Source organism: Hyla sarda, chromosome 3, assembly GCF_029499605.1.
Source record: "Hyla sarda isolate aHylSar1 chromosome 3, aHylSar1.hap1, whole genome shotgun sequence".
NCBI lineage: Eukaryota > Metazoa > Chordata > Amphibia > Anura > Hylidae > Hyla > Hyla sarda.
Window position 1 is genome coordinate 318,460,274 of NC_079191.1, and position 16,186 is coordinate 318,476,459.

A 16,186-nucleotide genomic window follows, 5' to 3' on the forward strand; every position below is an offset into this window, starting at 1 on the left:
GTAAAGGCTCACTGTACCCCCTGTTACGTTCTTTGGAGAGATGTAGTTTCCAAAATAGTATGCCATGTTGTTTTATTTTTTTTATTTTTTTTGTGTGTTCTGGCACCATAGGGGCTTCCTAAATTTGACATGCCCCCCAAAATACATTTCAGCAAAATTTGCTTTCCAAAAGCCAAATGTGACACCTTCTCTTCTGAGCATTGTAGTGCGCCCGCAATGCACTTGACATCCACACATGGGGTATTTCCATACACAGAAGAGATGGGGTTACAAATTTTTCTCCTATAATCCCTTGTAAAAATGTAAAATTTTGGGAATAAACAGAATTTCAGTGAAAAAAAATTTGAAAAAAAATAATTTACACATCCAACTTTAACAAATAGTTGTCAAACACCTGTAGAGTGTTAAGGCTCACTGTACCCCTTGTTACATTCCTTGATGGGTGGAGTTTCCAAAATAGTATGCCATGTGTTGTTTTTTTTGCTGTTCTGGCACCATAGGGGATTCCTAAATGTGACAAGCCCCCCAAAAACATTTAACCCCTTAAGGACGCAGGACGTAAATGTACGTCCTGGTGAGGTGGTACTTAACGCACCAGGACGTACATTTACGTCCTAAGCATAACCGCGGGCATCGGAGCGACGCCCGTGTCATGCGCGGCTGATCCCGGCTGCTGATCGCAGCCAGGGACCCGCCGGCAATGGCCGACGCCCGCGATCTCGCGGGCATCCGCCATTAACCCCTCAGGTGCCGGGATCAATACAGATCCCGGCATCTGCGGCAGTTCGCGATTTAAATGAACGATCGGATCGCCCGCAGCGCTGCTGCGGGGATCCGATCATTCATAACGCCGCACGGAGGTCCCCTCACCTTCCTCCATGCGGCTCCCGGCGTCTCCTGCTCTGGTCTGTGATCGAGCAGACCAGAGCAGGAGATGACCGATAATACTGATCTGTTCTATGTCCTATACATAGAACAGACCAGTATTAGCAATCATGGTATTGCTATGAATAGTCCCCTATGGGGACTATTCAAGTGTAAAAAAAAATGTAAAAGTAAAAGTAAAAAAAAAGTGAAAAATCCCCTCCCCCAATAAAAAAGTAAAACGTCCGTTTTTTCCTATTTTACCCCCAAAAAGCGTAAATTTTTTTTTTATAGACATATTTGGTATCGCCGCGTGCGTAAATGTCCGAACTATTAAAATAAAATGTTAATGATCCCGTACGGTGAACGGCGTGAACGAAAAAAAATTTTAAAAGTCCAAAATTCCTACTTTTTTAATACATTTTATTAAAAAAAAATTATAAAAAATATATTAAAAGTTTTTTATATGCAAATGTGGTATCAAAAAAAAAGTACAGATCATGGCGCAAAAAATGAGCCCCCATACCGCCACTTATACGGAAAAATAAAAAAGTTAGAGGTCATCAAAATAAAGGGATTATAAACGTGCTAATTTGGTTAAAAAGTTTGTGATTTTTTTTAAGCGCAACAATAATATAAAAGTATATAATAATGGGTATCATTTTAATCGTATTGACCTTCAGAATAAAGAACACACGTCATTTTTACCATAAATTGTACGGCGTGAAAACAAAACCTTCCAAAATTAGCAAAATTGCGTTTTTCGTTTTAATTTCCCCACAAAAATAGTGTTTTTTGGTTGCGCCATACATTTTATGATATAATGAGTGATGTCATTACAAAGGACAACTGGTCGCGCAAAAAACAAGCCCTCATACTAGTCTGTGGATGAAAATATAAAAGAGTTATGATTTTTAGAAGGCGAGGAGGAAAAAATGAAAACGTAAAAATTAAATTGTCTGAGTCCTTAAGGCCAAAATGGGCTGAGTCCTTAAGGGGTTAAGAAAAACTCACTCTCCAAAATCCCACTGTCGCTCCTTCCCTTCTGAGCCCTCTACTGCACCCGCAGAACACTTTACATCCACATATGAGGTATGTCCTTACTCAAGAGAAATTGGGTTACAATTTTTAGGGGGATTTCTCTTCTTTTTACGCCTTGTAAAAATTCAAAAACTGGGTCTACAAGAACATCCGAGTGTAAAAAATTAAGATTTTGAATTTTATCCTTTACTTTGCTGCTAAAGGGTTAACACACTTACTGAATGTCATTTTGAATACTTTGTAGTTTTTATAATGGGGTCATTTATGGGGTATTTCTAATATGTAGGCCCTTCAAATCCACTTCAAAACTGAACTGGTCTCTGAAATTGTTGTGAACTTTGAAGCCCTCTGATGTCTTCCAAAAGTAAAAACATGTCAACTTTATGATGCAAACATAAAGTAGACATATTGTATATGTGAAAAAAATATATAGTGTTTTTGGGATGTCTATTTTCCTTACAAGCAGAGAGTTTAAAAGTTTAAAAAGATGCAATTTTTTTTTTACATTTTTTAACCAAATTTTGGAATTTTTCACCATGAAATGATGCAAGTATCAACAAAAATTTACCACTAACAAAGTAGAATAAGTCACAAAAAAACACAATCTTGGAATCAGAATGTAAAGTAAAAGCATCCCAGAGAGTTATTAATGCTTAAAGGAAAACTGTCATATGTTTTTGTCCCGCACTCTCCACGGGTACCTGTGGATAGTGCGGGTGACGCTGAACATTTTGAGTCCTACCTTGCCCGGATCCTTTGCGCCGTTCGCTTGTTATAGCTGGTTTTTGGTATATTCAAATTAGCTGCTAACTGGCATGGGCGGGGTTACTGCCTTCAACTGGCACTGTGACGTAACCGCCGCCCTGCCCGCAGCACCGCTGGCTAATGAATATTCATACGTTGTCTTACACTTTCTGTCTCATCTCGGCCGAGTCCTGGACGATACTGCGCATGCACCCTTACTCCAGCGCTGTTCAGGACAAATGAAGCAATGCTGAAGACCGCTTCTGGGTATAGTAGGAAATCCCGCGCATGCACAGTATCGTCCAGGACTCGGCCAAGATGAGACAGAGAGTGTAAGACAACGTATGAATATTTATTAGCCAGCGGTGCTGCGGGCTGGGCGGCGGTTACGTCACAGTGCCAGTTGAAGGCAGTAACCCCACCCGTGCCAGTTAGCAGCAAATTTGAATATACCGAAAACAAGCTATAACGGGCGAACGACGCAGCGGATCCGGGCAAGGTAGGACTCAAAATGTTCAGCGTCTCCCGCACTATCCACAGGGCCCCCTGGATAGTGCGGGACAAAACATATGACAGTTTTCCTTTAAAGTGACAGTGGTCAGATTTGCAAAAAATGCTCGGGTCCTTAAGGTGATGGAGCTGGATCAGGTTACCTAAGCACATTACATTTAATTTTGTCTTATGGAGAGGACCACAGCATGGAATGGAAGATTTGACCATGCCAGGAGGTGAATATGCAGGCTATACTATTTTTAATGCACAGGAAGGCATATAAGATAAAAAAAAGTTTTCAAGACCTCCAAAAACCTCTTTAAAACAGAGGGAGAACCTGTCACTACAGTTCAGGACAGAAACATTTAAATACATTTTTCCCCAGAAAACTCCTTTAACCCTTTAAGGACAATGGACGTAAATGTATATCCTGGTGCCCTCGTACTTAGCGCACCAGGACGAAAATTTACATCCTTTACATGAAGCGACCGCAGATCGCTGTGATCGCTTCATGCCTAGTGGGTCCCCGCTGCGGATCACGCTGATGCCCACCATAAACCCCTCAGATGCCGTGATCAATACTGATCATGGCATCTCAACCATAATGCTAAGGGTGCGTTCACACTGAAGAATTGGAGAGGAATCCTCGCATAAAAATTCCTCCGCAGAATTAACATTTTTTTTCGCACGGAATATAGGAGGAAACTGTTTTTTTTTTGCTGGACTACAACCACCAATTAGAATTTCCCTTTACATAAATTTTTATTCATATGGAATTCCCATGAGAATGTCGCGCAAATTCCAATTCCACGCAAAGAAGACTTTGAGCGGAATGTTTTTTAACATTGACTTCAATGGACTTATGCTTGCATATTCCGCAAGAAGAATGTGAGCAGAATTTATGCAGTGTGAACAGTGCAGAGTAAAATACACTGAAGTCAATGGCAAAACAGAAATTAATTATTTCTAAGCGGAGAATTCAAGGCTAACTACTTGAGTAAATTCGTCTTGATTTACTCAGTGTGAACGCACCCTTTAGGGTATGTTCACAATGAGGAATTGGCGAGGAATTCTTGCTTACATATTCTGCTGTGGAATTTCCGGTTTTCTTTTTTTGCGCTGAAATCCGTGCGGAAAATAGGAGAAAACTGTTCTTTTTGGATTTTTTTCTGGACGACTACTACCAATTAGAATTTCCTTTATTTTTTATTTTTTGGGGAACTGCGTTGGGCTGAAAAAAAATGTCATTGATTTGTATGGGACAAAGACACGGATTCCGCACGAAGTAAGAACATGTTCATTCTTCATGCGGAACGGAATTCAGCGTCGGAATTTAGCTTGCGGAAATTCCTCAGTGTGAACTGAAGAGTGGAAATACAGTTAAACTGTATTGGGTTTGTCACTGCTGACTGAATTGGAGAGGAATAAGTGAGCGGAATAACTCGAGTAAATTTCTCTCCAATTCCTCAGTGTGAACACACCCTAATAAGGGTGCTAAGAATCTGGCTCACGTCTATGAAAGGTGAGAACAGAGCCAGAGGTTTTATGAGACATAATTTCAGGTTTTAGTCAAAGCAAATTATATTTTGTATCAAAGAATGTGGGTTAAAGGAAAAATGTAGTGAATGGTGCACACTGACCGGCTTTGTACAGTTTGAGGATACTTACTGGTCCCACGCAGTCGAGAACAACAGTGGCCTTCTTACACATATCAGCAAGGGAGGGGGCATCATTAGTATCACATATTAGAATATCAATGGACTTCAGCTGTGGCTTTCCTACAAATGAATAATGGATAGAAGTGGTGACTGTCACGGAGATAAGGACTGATCTTTAGATGTACAAAGGTTACACAGCTTAAAAATACCGTACTGTGCCCTGATGATGACTGGCATTTCTCAATGGTTACAGACAGAAGAAACAGCAAGCAATATGTAAGCCAGTGTTCCCAAACAGGGTGCCTCCAGCTGTTGTAAAACTACAATACCCAGCATGCAGAGTCTTAGTTTTGCAAAAGTTGGAAGCACCTTGATTGGGAAACACTAGTGTAAACACTGTCCACATGCAGCAGGGATGAGAATGTCATTTGGTAAGGTGGTCTGCAGCATTGTGTATACAGCCATATAATGTAGTAAAGATCCCATTCTTGCACATGGGGCAGTCACTGTATGGTATTGGAGGTATACAGAGCTTTTTTTTCCCCCTCTAATAGAAATAATTTTGAAGAAAAACATCTGTAGGTAGGCCATGTGCATATACTCCAAATCTGCTAAAAAGGACATCCAGTGAGGGCTAATGCACACAACCACAAGGGCGTACATACCATAGATACAGACTATTCTGCTGCTATGGGACCCTTGAGGAGATGGCCAAGCCCTAGTTGTTCTAATTCCTTTTTCTATTGGAAAATCATTGTGCAGGACTCCCCTCACCAGAGAACTGCACTGTCAGCAAATCAATGATAAGGAGTATATTGACCAATGGGTCATGGAATGGAACATGCCTCCTCCTGCATTAAAACTGGCATACTTTTCGCCCCCGCCGCTGCAGTTCCTGCTGTGATACTGTGATATTTTTTCTCCTTCCAATGACATCTAATTCAACATTTAGCCAGTCTCAGAGCTTTGTGGGAAGTTACTGGAAGGAAAAAGAACTGAAAAACAGTGGGGACTAGAAGATCTGACAGCTGCAGTATAATTTGTACAAAACTTCTACATGTGAATGCTCCCTGGGGGGCTAGTGGGCTGGATCTCAACCCCCACAGACCCCTGCAGCCTGATCTGGGGGAAACACTGTAGAGGTGGCCGGAGGGCTTACCACTGCTTCCCTATTGACCATGGCTCTGTCATTGATAGAGCTTGGCTGGACTAGGCTCTATCAATGGAGCGCAGAGCACACAGATCAATGTAGTTCAATAGAACTGCATTGATCTGTATGAGGAATCTAATAGATCCTCCTAAATGTCCCCTAAGGGACCAAAAAAGTAAAAAAAAATAATAATAAATGCGTAATTGCCCCATGAGTAATTGTATGAACTATTAAAATATAACATTATATATCCCGTACAATAATTTTTTTTTTTTTTATAATGTCTCAGAAAAAAGTATAAAAGCGATAAAAAAGTCAGATCAAAACCAAAATGGTACAAAAAAATAGATATGGCGCAAAAAATGAGCCCTCATAGAGCCTGGTATACGAAAAAAATATAAACAGGAGTCAGAAAATGACAATTTACATTTTTTTTTTTTTTTTTTTTTTTTTTTTAAGTTCTGAATTTTTTTTACATTTGTAAAATGTGATGGAAACCATACAAATTATGGTATCGCTGTAATCAAGCTGACCTAAAGTATCAAATTAACATGTTAGCTTATTACAAGGCAAATGGCATAAAAAAAGAAAAGCAAATTTGCTAATTCTTTTTTTTATTATTTCAATTTGACCTCACCAATATTTTTCTGTTTCAGCGCATATGCTCCTGAAAAAAAACCAAGCCCTTATACTAGTCTGTAGATGGAAAAATAAGAGTTATGGACATTATTTGGTCAGGAGGAAAAAAGAGAGTGCGAAAATGATAATTGGCCTGGGCAAGGGAAGCATCATAAGGGACAAGTAGATTGGGCTCTGTTTTAGTCCCTTAGGCAAGTATTTTTTTTTTTGTTTTTCTTAAATGTCCACACCCCTGAAGTCTATGGAGCCATCCAGGTGTCACTGACAAAGAGCTGGGACAGACCACACTTCTCCATCCTAGGATATGTGAAAAGTTTTTGTAATTGCCAGGTATGTTTTAAGCCTCCATATACATTTGAACATGCCAAATTCAGTATGTCCGATCAAATGTGAATATATTGGACCTCCAGAGGTTCATCTGACAGATGATGTGGGGGCAGAGATGATGTTGGATCGGACGTGTTTGATTTCAATTATCTGGTCCTTTTTGTGAGAGATGAGCTGCAGCAGCCAGAGGAGCTCTGTACTCCAACATGTAAAAATGTATCCCCTATCCAAAAGATAAGGGATCATGGGGAGGGGGGCAACCTCTAGGGCCCTGCTGCTGTGCATAAGCGATCCCAGGGAATACGTTTTTAAATGCTGGAGTACCCCTTTAACCATTCTCTCTATTCAGAACACACATATGATTTGATGAGTACAGAGGCATTGGGAGAGACAGCTGCAGGCTAAATGTTAAGGATCACAGCTCCTGAATAAGACGATGTGCCTTTGATTTTACACAGAACCCATCCTGGCTCATTTGTAGCAAAGCATTGCTATCTCCTTATCTGTTATATAAAGAGAAGCATTATTAATGACAGGTTGGAGCCGCTCCCATGAATCTCTTGGGCAGCAGGCAGGGCAAAGATTCAGGGGAGCGGCTCCAACATGCCAATTTGGCCCAGGTAAGGGGCGACACCTCTGCTGCTCTACACATGCTCAGTGTAATATTATTATACAGTGTAATATTATTGTACAGTGTATTATACAGTGTAATATTAGTGTATTAGACAGTGTAATATTATTGTACAGTGTATTAGACAGTGTAATATTGTACAGTGTATTAGACAGTGTGATATTATTGTACAGTATTAGACAGTGTAATATTATTGTACAGTGTAATATTATTGTACAGTGTATTATACAGTGTAATATTATTGTACAGTGTAATATTATTGTACAGTGTATTATACAGTGTAATATTATTGTACAGTGTATTATACAGTGTAATATTATTGTACAGTGTATTAGACAGTGTAATATTATTGTACAGTGTATTAGACAGTGTGATATTATTGTACAGTGTATTAGACAGTGTAATATTATTGTACAGTGTATTAGACAGTGTAATATTATTGTACAGTGTATTAGACAGTGTAATATTATTGTACAGTGTATTAGACAGTGTAATATTATTGTACAGTGTATTAGACAGTGTAATATTATTGTACAGTGTATTAGACAGTGTGATATTATTGTACAGTGTGATATTATTGTACAGTTTATTATACAGTGTGATATTATTGTACAGTTTATTATACAGTGTGATATTATTGTACAGTGTATTATACAGTGTGATATTATTGTACAGTGTATTATACAGTGTGATATTATTGTAGTGTATTATACAGTGTAATATTAATATACAGTGTAATATTATTGTACAGTGTATTATACAGTGTAATATTATTGTACAGTGTATTATACAGTGTAATATTATTGTACAGTGTAATATTGTACAGTGTATTATTATTGTACAGTGTATTATACAGTGTAATATTATTGTACAGTGTATTATACAGTGTAATATTATTGTACAGTGTAATATTATTGTACAGTGTATTATACAGTGTAATATTATTGTACAGTGTATTATACAGTGTAAAATTATTGTAGTGTATTATACAGTGTGATATTATTGTAGTGTATTATACAGTGTGATATTATTGTAGTGTATTATACAGTGTAATATTAATATACAGTGTAATATTATTGTACAGTGTATTATACAGTGTAATATTATTGTACAGTGTATTAGACAGTGTAATATTATTGTACAGTGTATTAGACAGTGTAATATTATTGTACAGTGTATTAGACAGTGTGATATTATTGTACAGTATTAGACAGTGTAATATTATTGTACAGTGTAATATTATTGTACAGTGTATTATACAGTGTAATATTATTGTGCAGTGTATTATACAGTGTAATATTATTGTACAGTGTATTATACAGTGTAATATTATTGTACAGTGTATTAGACAGTGTGATATTATTGTACAGTGTATTAGACAGTGTAATATTATTGTACAGTGTATTAGACAGTGTAATATTATTGTACAGTGTATTAGACAGTGTAATATTATTGTACAGTTTATTATACAGTGTAATATTATTGTAGTGTATTATACAGTGTAATATTATTGTACAGTGTATTATACAGTGTAATATTATTGTACAGTGTAATATTATTGTACAGTGTAATATTATTGTACAGTGTATTATAGTGTAATATTATTGTGCAGTGTATTATACAGTGTAATATTATTGTACAGTGTATTATACAGTGTAATATTATTGTACAGTGTATTAGACAGTGTGATATTATTGTACAGTGTATTAGACAGTGTAATATTATTGTACAGTGTATTAGACAGTGTAATATTATTGTACAGTGTATTATACAGTGTGATATTATTATACAGTGTAATATTATTGTAGTGTATTATACAGTGTAATATTATTGTACAGTGTATTAGACAGTGTAATATTATTGTACAGTGTATTAGACAGTGTAATATTATTGTACAGTGTGATATTATTGTACAGTTTATTATACAGTGTGATATTATTGTACAGTTTATTATACAGTGTGATATTATTGTACAGTGTATTATACAGTGTAATATTATTGTACAGTGTATTATACAGTGTGATATTGTACAGTTTATTATACAGTGTGATATTATTGTAGTGTATTATACAGTGTAATATTAATATACAGTGTAATATTATTGTACAGTGTATTATACAGTGTAATATTATTGTACAGTGTATTATACAGTGTAATATTATTGTACAGTGTAATATTGTACAGTGTATTATTATTGTACAGTGTATTATACAGTGTAACATTATTGTACAGTGTATTATACAGTGTAATATTATTGTACAGTGTATTATACAGTGTAATATTATTGTACAGTGTAATATTATTGTACAGTGTATTATACAGTGTAATATTATTGTACAGTGTATTATACAGTGTAATATTATTGTAGTGTATTATACAGTGTGATATTATTGTAGTGTATTATACAGTGTGATATTATTGTAGTGTATTATACAGTGTAATATTAATATACAGTGTAATATTATTGTACAGTGTATTATACAGTGTAATATTATTGTACAGTGTATTAGACAGTGTAATATTATTGTACAGTGTATTAGACAGTGTAATATTATTGTACAGTGTATTAGACAGTGTGATATTATTGTACAGTATTAGACAGTGTAATATTATTGTACAGTGTAATATTATTGTACAGTGTATTATACAGTGTAATATTATTGTGCAGTGTATTATACAGTGTAATATTATTGTACAGTGTATTATACAGTGTAATATTATTGTACAGTGTATTAGACAGTGTGATATTATTGTACAGTGTATTAGACAGTGTAATATTATTGTACAGTGTATTAGACAGTGTAATATTATTGTACAGTGTATTAGACAGTGTAATATTATTGTACAGTTTATTATACAGTGTAATATTATTGTAGTGTATTATACAGTGTAATATTATTGTACAGTGTATTATACAGTGTAATATTATTGTACAGTGTAATATTATTGTACAGTGTAATATTATTGTACAGTGTATTATAGTGTAATATTATTGTGCAGTGTATTATACAGTGTAATATTATTGTACAGTGTATTATACAGTGTAATATTATTGTACAGTGTATTAGACAGTGTGATATTATTGTACAGTGTATTAGACAGTGTAATATTATTGTACAGTGTATTAGACAGTGTAATATTATTGTACAGTGTATTATACAGTGTGATATTATTATACAGTGTAATATTATTGTAGTGTATTATACAGTGTAATATTATTGTACAGTGTATTATACAGTGTAATATTATTGTACAGTGTATTAGACAGTGTAATATTATTGTACAGTGTATTAGACAGTGTAATATTATTGTACAGTTTATTATACAGTGTAATATTATTGTAGTGTATTATACAGTGTAATATTATTGTACAGTGTATTATACAGTGTAATATTATTGTACAGTGTAATATTATTGTACAGTGTAATATTATTGTACAGTGTATTATAGTGTAATATTATTGTGCAGTGTATTATACAGTGTAATATTATTGTACAGTGTATTATACAGTGTAATATTATTGTACAGTGTATTAGACAGTGTGATATTATTGTACAGTGTATTAGACAGTGTAATATTATTGTACAGTGTATTAGACAGTGTAATATTATTGTACAGTGTATTATACAGTGTGATATTATTATACAGTGTAATATTATTGTAGTGTATTATACAGTGTAATATTATTGTACAGTGTATTATACAGTGTAATATTATTGTACAGTGTATTATACAGTGTAATATTATTGTACAGTGTATTAGACAGTGTGATATTATTGTACAGTGTATTAGACAGTGTAATATTATTGTACAGTGTATTATACAGTGTAATATTATTGTACAGTGTATTATACAGTGTAATATTATTGTACAGTGTAATATTATTGTACAGTGTATTATACAGTGTAATATTATTGTACAGTGTATTATACAGTGTAATATTATTGTAGTGTATTATACAGTGTGATATTATTGTAGTGTATTATACAGTGTGATATTATTGTAGTGTATTATACAGTGTAATATTAATATACAGTGTAATATTATTGTACAGTGTATTATACAGTGTAATATTATTGTACAGTGTATTAGACAGTGTAATATTATTGTACAGTGTATTAGACAGTGTGATATTATTGTACAGTATTAGACAGTGTAATATTATTGTACAGTGTAATATTATTGTACAGTGTATTATACAGTGTAATATTATTGTGCAGTGTATTATACAGTGTAATATTATTGTACAGTGTATTATACAGTGTAATATTATTGTACAGTGTATTAGACAGTGTGATATTATTGTACAGTGCATTAGACAGTGTAATATTATTGTACAGTGTATTAGACAGTGTAATATTATTGTACAGTGTATTAGACAGTGTAATATTATTGTACAGTGTATTATACAGTGTGATATTATTGTACAGTTTATTATACAGTGTAATATTATTGTAGTGTATTATACAGTGTGATATTATTGTACAGTGTATTATACAGTGTAATATTAGTGTACAGTTTATTATACAGTGTGATATTATTGTACAGTTTATTATACAGTGTGATATTATTGTACAGTGTATTATACAGTGTAATATTATTGTACAGTGTATTATACAGTGTGATATTATTGTACAGTTTATTATACAGTGTGATATTATTGTAGTGTATTATACAGTGTAATATTAATATACAGTGTAATATTATTGTACAGTGTATTATACAGTGTAATATTATTGTACAGTGTATTATTATTGTACAGTGTATTATACAGTGTAATATTATTGTACAGTGTATTATACAGTGTAATATTATTGTACAGTGTATTATACAGTGTAATATTATTGTAGTGTATTATACAGTGTGATATTATTGAAGTGTATTATACAGTGTAATATTAATATACAGTGTAATATTATTGTACAGTGTATTATACAGTGTAATATTATTGTACAGTGTATTATACAGTGTAATATTGTACAGTGTAATATTATTGTACAGTGTATTAGACAGTGTAATATTATTGTACAGTGTATTAGACAGTGTAATATTAATGTACAGTGTATTATACAGTGTAATATTATTGTACAGTGTATTAGACAGTGTAATATTATTGTACAGTGTATTATACAGTGTAATATTATTGTACAGTGTATTAGACAGTGTAATATTATTGTACAGTGTATTAGACAGTGTAATATTATTGTACAGTGTATTAGACAGTGTAATATTATTGTACAGTGTATTAGACAGTGTAATATTATTGTACAGTGTATTAGACAGTGTAATATTATTGTACAGTGTAATATTATTGTACAGAGTATTATACAGTGTAATATTATTGTAGTGTATTATACAGTGTGATATTATTGAAGTGTATTATACAGTGTAATATTAATATACAGTGTAATATTATTGTACAGTGTATTATACAGTGTAATATTATTGTACAGTGTATTATACAGTGTAATATTATTGTACAGTGTAATATTATTGTACAGTGTATTAGACAGTGTAATATTATTGTACAGTGTATTAGACAGTGTAATATTAATGTACAGTGTATTAGACAGTGTAATATTATTGTACAGTGTATTATACAGTGTAATATTATTGTACAGTGTATTAGACAGTGTAATATTATTATACAGTGTATTATACAGTGTAATATTATTGTACAGTGTATTATACAGTGTAATATTATTGTACAGTGTATTAGACAGTGTAATATTATTGTACAGTGTATTAGACAGTGTAATATTATTGTACAGTGTATTAGACAGTGTAATATTATTGTACAGTGTATTAGACAGTGTAATATTATTGTACAGTGTAATATTATTGTACAGTGTATTAGACAGTGTAATATTATTGTACAGTGTATTAGACAGTGTAATATTATTGTACAGTGTATTATACAGTGTATTATTGTACAGTGTATTATACAGTGTAATATTATTGTACAGTGTATTATACAGTGTATTATTGTACAGTGTATTATACAGTGTAATATTATTGTACAGTGTAATATTATTGTACAGTGTAATATTATTGTACAGTGTATTAGACAGTGTAATATTATTGTACAGTGTAATATTATTGTACAGTGTATTATACAGTGTATTATTGTACAGTGTATTATACAGTGTAATATTATTGTACAGTGTATTATTGTACAGTGTATTATACAGTGTAATATTATTGTACAGTGTATTATACAGTGTAATATTAATGTACAGTGTATTATACAGTGTAATATTATTGTACAGTGTATTATACAGTGTAATATTATTGTACAGTGTATTATACAGTGTAATATTATTGTACAGTGTATTATACAGTGTAATATTATTGTACAGTGTATTATACAGTGTAATATTATTGTACAGTGTATTATTACTGCAGAGTTCCCCGTTATGTTCTTCATTACAGGTAGAGATAGGAAATGGGGTAGTTTAGTGATCTTAGACCATACATAGTGTGGCAAACTGAACAGAACCTGCACAGAAGGTCCAGTCAGGTGTGACCCGACCCTGGATGCTGTGTCTAATGAGGCCACATTACTGGCAGAACTGGTTTTCAGATGATGGATGGGGTAAGCGCTTACTGGATGCTCCAGGAGCTTGGTATACAGCATGGAGGTCTGCAGAGGACCACTGGCTGCAACCTGTAGTTCTCCAGCACGGCACAGAAGATACTATTGCATGCTGAGACTTGTAGTTCCTCCTCATGTCAAGCACTCCAGGGCGCAGTGATACATAGAACAATAGCAGGAGAGGAGTCACATGACAGCAGGGTACACAGAGAAGTTCTGAGGGGCCTCTGCCCGCACTCACCCTGCCTCTCGGCGGCCCAGCTCAGCACCTCCTCTAGCTTCTTCTTGCTCCGGCCAGCTACAGCCCAGCGGAGCTCCTGGCCCCGGTATTCTTCCCCATCAGCCACTCGGGACACCTCCTCCACAACGAACTGTCCGGTGAAGCCGGAGGCCCCGAATATTACTATGTGGTAAGGACGGTTCGAGGGTCTCTTGGTCGCCATGGTGACTGCGCCGATAGTGCAGGACAGAGTAGTGACACCGACGAACTACACTCCAAGGGGAGGAGAGCGCTAGACAGCTGGGCGTGGCCTCATGAGGGAGCGGCAGGTATCTTATTTTTCTTTAACCCCTTAAGGACCCAGACCATTTTCACCTTAACCCCTTGGGGACGGAGCCCATTATAACCCTAAGGACCAGAGCATTTTTTTCAAATCTGACCTCTATCACTTTAAGCATTAATAACTCTGGAAAAGCTTGTACTTATAAAGTTGATTCCGAGATTGTTTTTTCGTGACATATTCTACTTTATGTTAGTGGTAAATTTCTTCGTGAAACATTCCAAAATTTCAGGAAAAATTGGAAAATTTAGCATTTTCTAACTTTGAAGCTCTGCTTGTAAGGAAAAGGGACATGTCAAATGCATTACATATTGAGTCATGTATACAATATGTCTACTTTATGTTTTCATCATAAAGTTAACTTGTTTTTACTTTTGGAAGGACATTAGAGGGCTTCAAAGTATAGCAGCAATTTTCCAATTTTTCACGAAAATTTCTAAATCAGAATTTTTCAGGGATCAGTTAAGTTTAGAAGTTAATTTGAGGTCTTTATGTTGCAAATCCCCTATGATGGACCCTATTATGAAAACTGTGCCCCTCAAAGTATTCAAAATGACATTCAAAAAAGTTCGTTAACCCTTTAGGTGTTTCACAGGAATAGCAGCAAAATGGAGGAGAAAAATCAAAATTTCAATTTTTTACACTAACATGTTATTGTAGCCCCATTGTTTTCATTTTTTACATGGGGTAAAAGGTAAAAAGGCCCCCCCAAAACTTATAATTCATTTTCTGTCAAGTAAAGAAATTCCTCATATGTGGAAGTAAAGTGTTCGGCGGGCGCAGTAGAGGGCTCAGAAGGGAAGGAGCGACAATGGGATTTTGGACAGCAAATTTTGCTGAAATGGTTTTTGGGGGACATGTGGCATTTAGGAAGCCCCCATGATGTCAGAACAGTAAAAAAAAAAAAAAAAAAACAACCCACATGGCATACTGTTTTGGAAACTACACCCCTCAAGGAACGTAACAAGGGGTACAGTGAGCCTTAACACCCCACAGGTGATTGACAAACTTTCGTTAAAGTCAGACGTGAAAATGAAAAATGTGATTTTTAACACTAAAATGGTGGTGTTACCGGAAAATGTTTCATTCTCACAAGGAGTAACAGGAGTAAATGCCTGCCAAAATTTGTAACCCCATTTCTCTCGAGTAAGGAAGTACTTCATATGTGGATGTAAAGTGCTCTGCGGGCGCAGTAGAGGGCTCAGAAGGGAAGAAGCGACATTTGGCTTTTGTAGAGTGAATTTTGCTGAAATGGTTTTTGGGGGGAATGTAGCATTTAGGAAGCCCCCATGATGTCAGAACAGTAAAAAAAAAAAAAAACACAACCCACATGGTATACTATTTTGGAAACTATACCCCTCAAGGAATGTAACAAGGGGTAAAGTGATCACCCCACAGGTGATTGACAAATTTTCGTAAAAATGGGACGTAAAAAAAAAATGTCAATAAAGTGCTGGTGTTACCCCCAATTTTTCATTTTCCCAA

The 16,186-nt window shown here is 34.6% G+C and overlaps 1 protein-coding gene across 2 annotated transcripts in view; it reads right to left on the reverse strand.

The window, feature by feature from the left end:
* LOC130362526 (saccharopine dehydrogenase-like oxidoreductase) overlaps positions 1–14,686 on the reverse strand; it is a 121,523-nt gene extending 106,837 nt beyond the window's left edge. The window contains exons 1-2 of one of the 2 annotated variants that reach the window (XM_056567164.1): positions 14,383–14,520; positions 4,810–4,919 (exon numbers count right to left, since the gene is read on the reverse strand). In XM_056567164.1, the coding sequence (XP_056423139.1) occupies positions 4,810–4,874 (65 nt within the window). In that variant the 5' untranslated portion in view covers positions 4,875–4,919; positions 14,383–14,520. Of the gene's footprint in view, positions 1–4,809; positions 4,920–14,382 lie in introns of both variants that reach the window. The other variant, XM_056567163.1, reaches the window with a different exon arrangement.
* Positions 14,687–16,186: the final 1,500 nt, after the last annotated feature.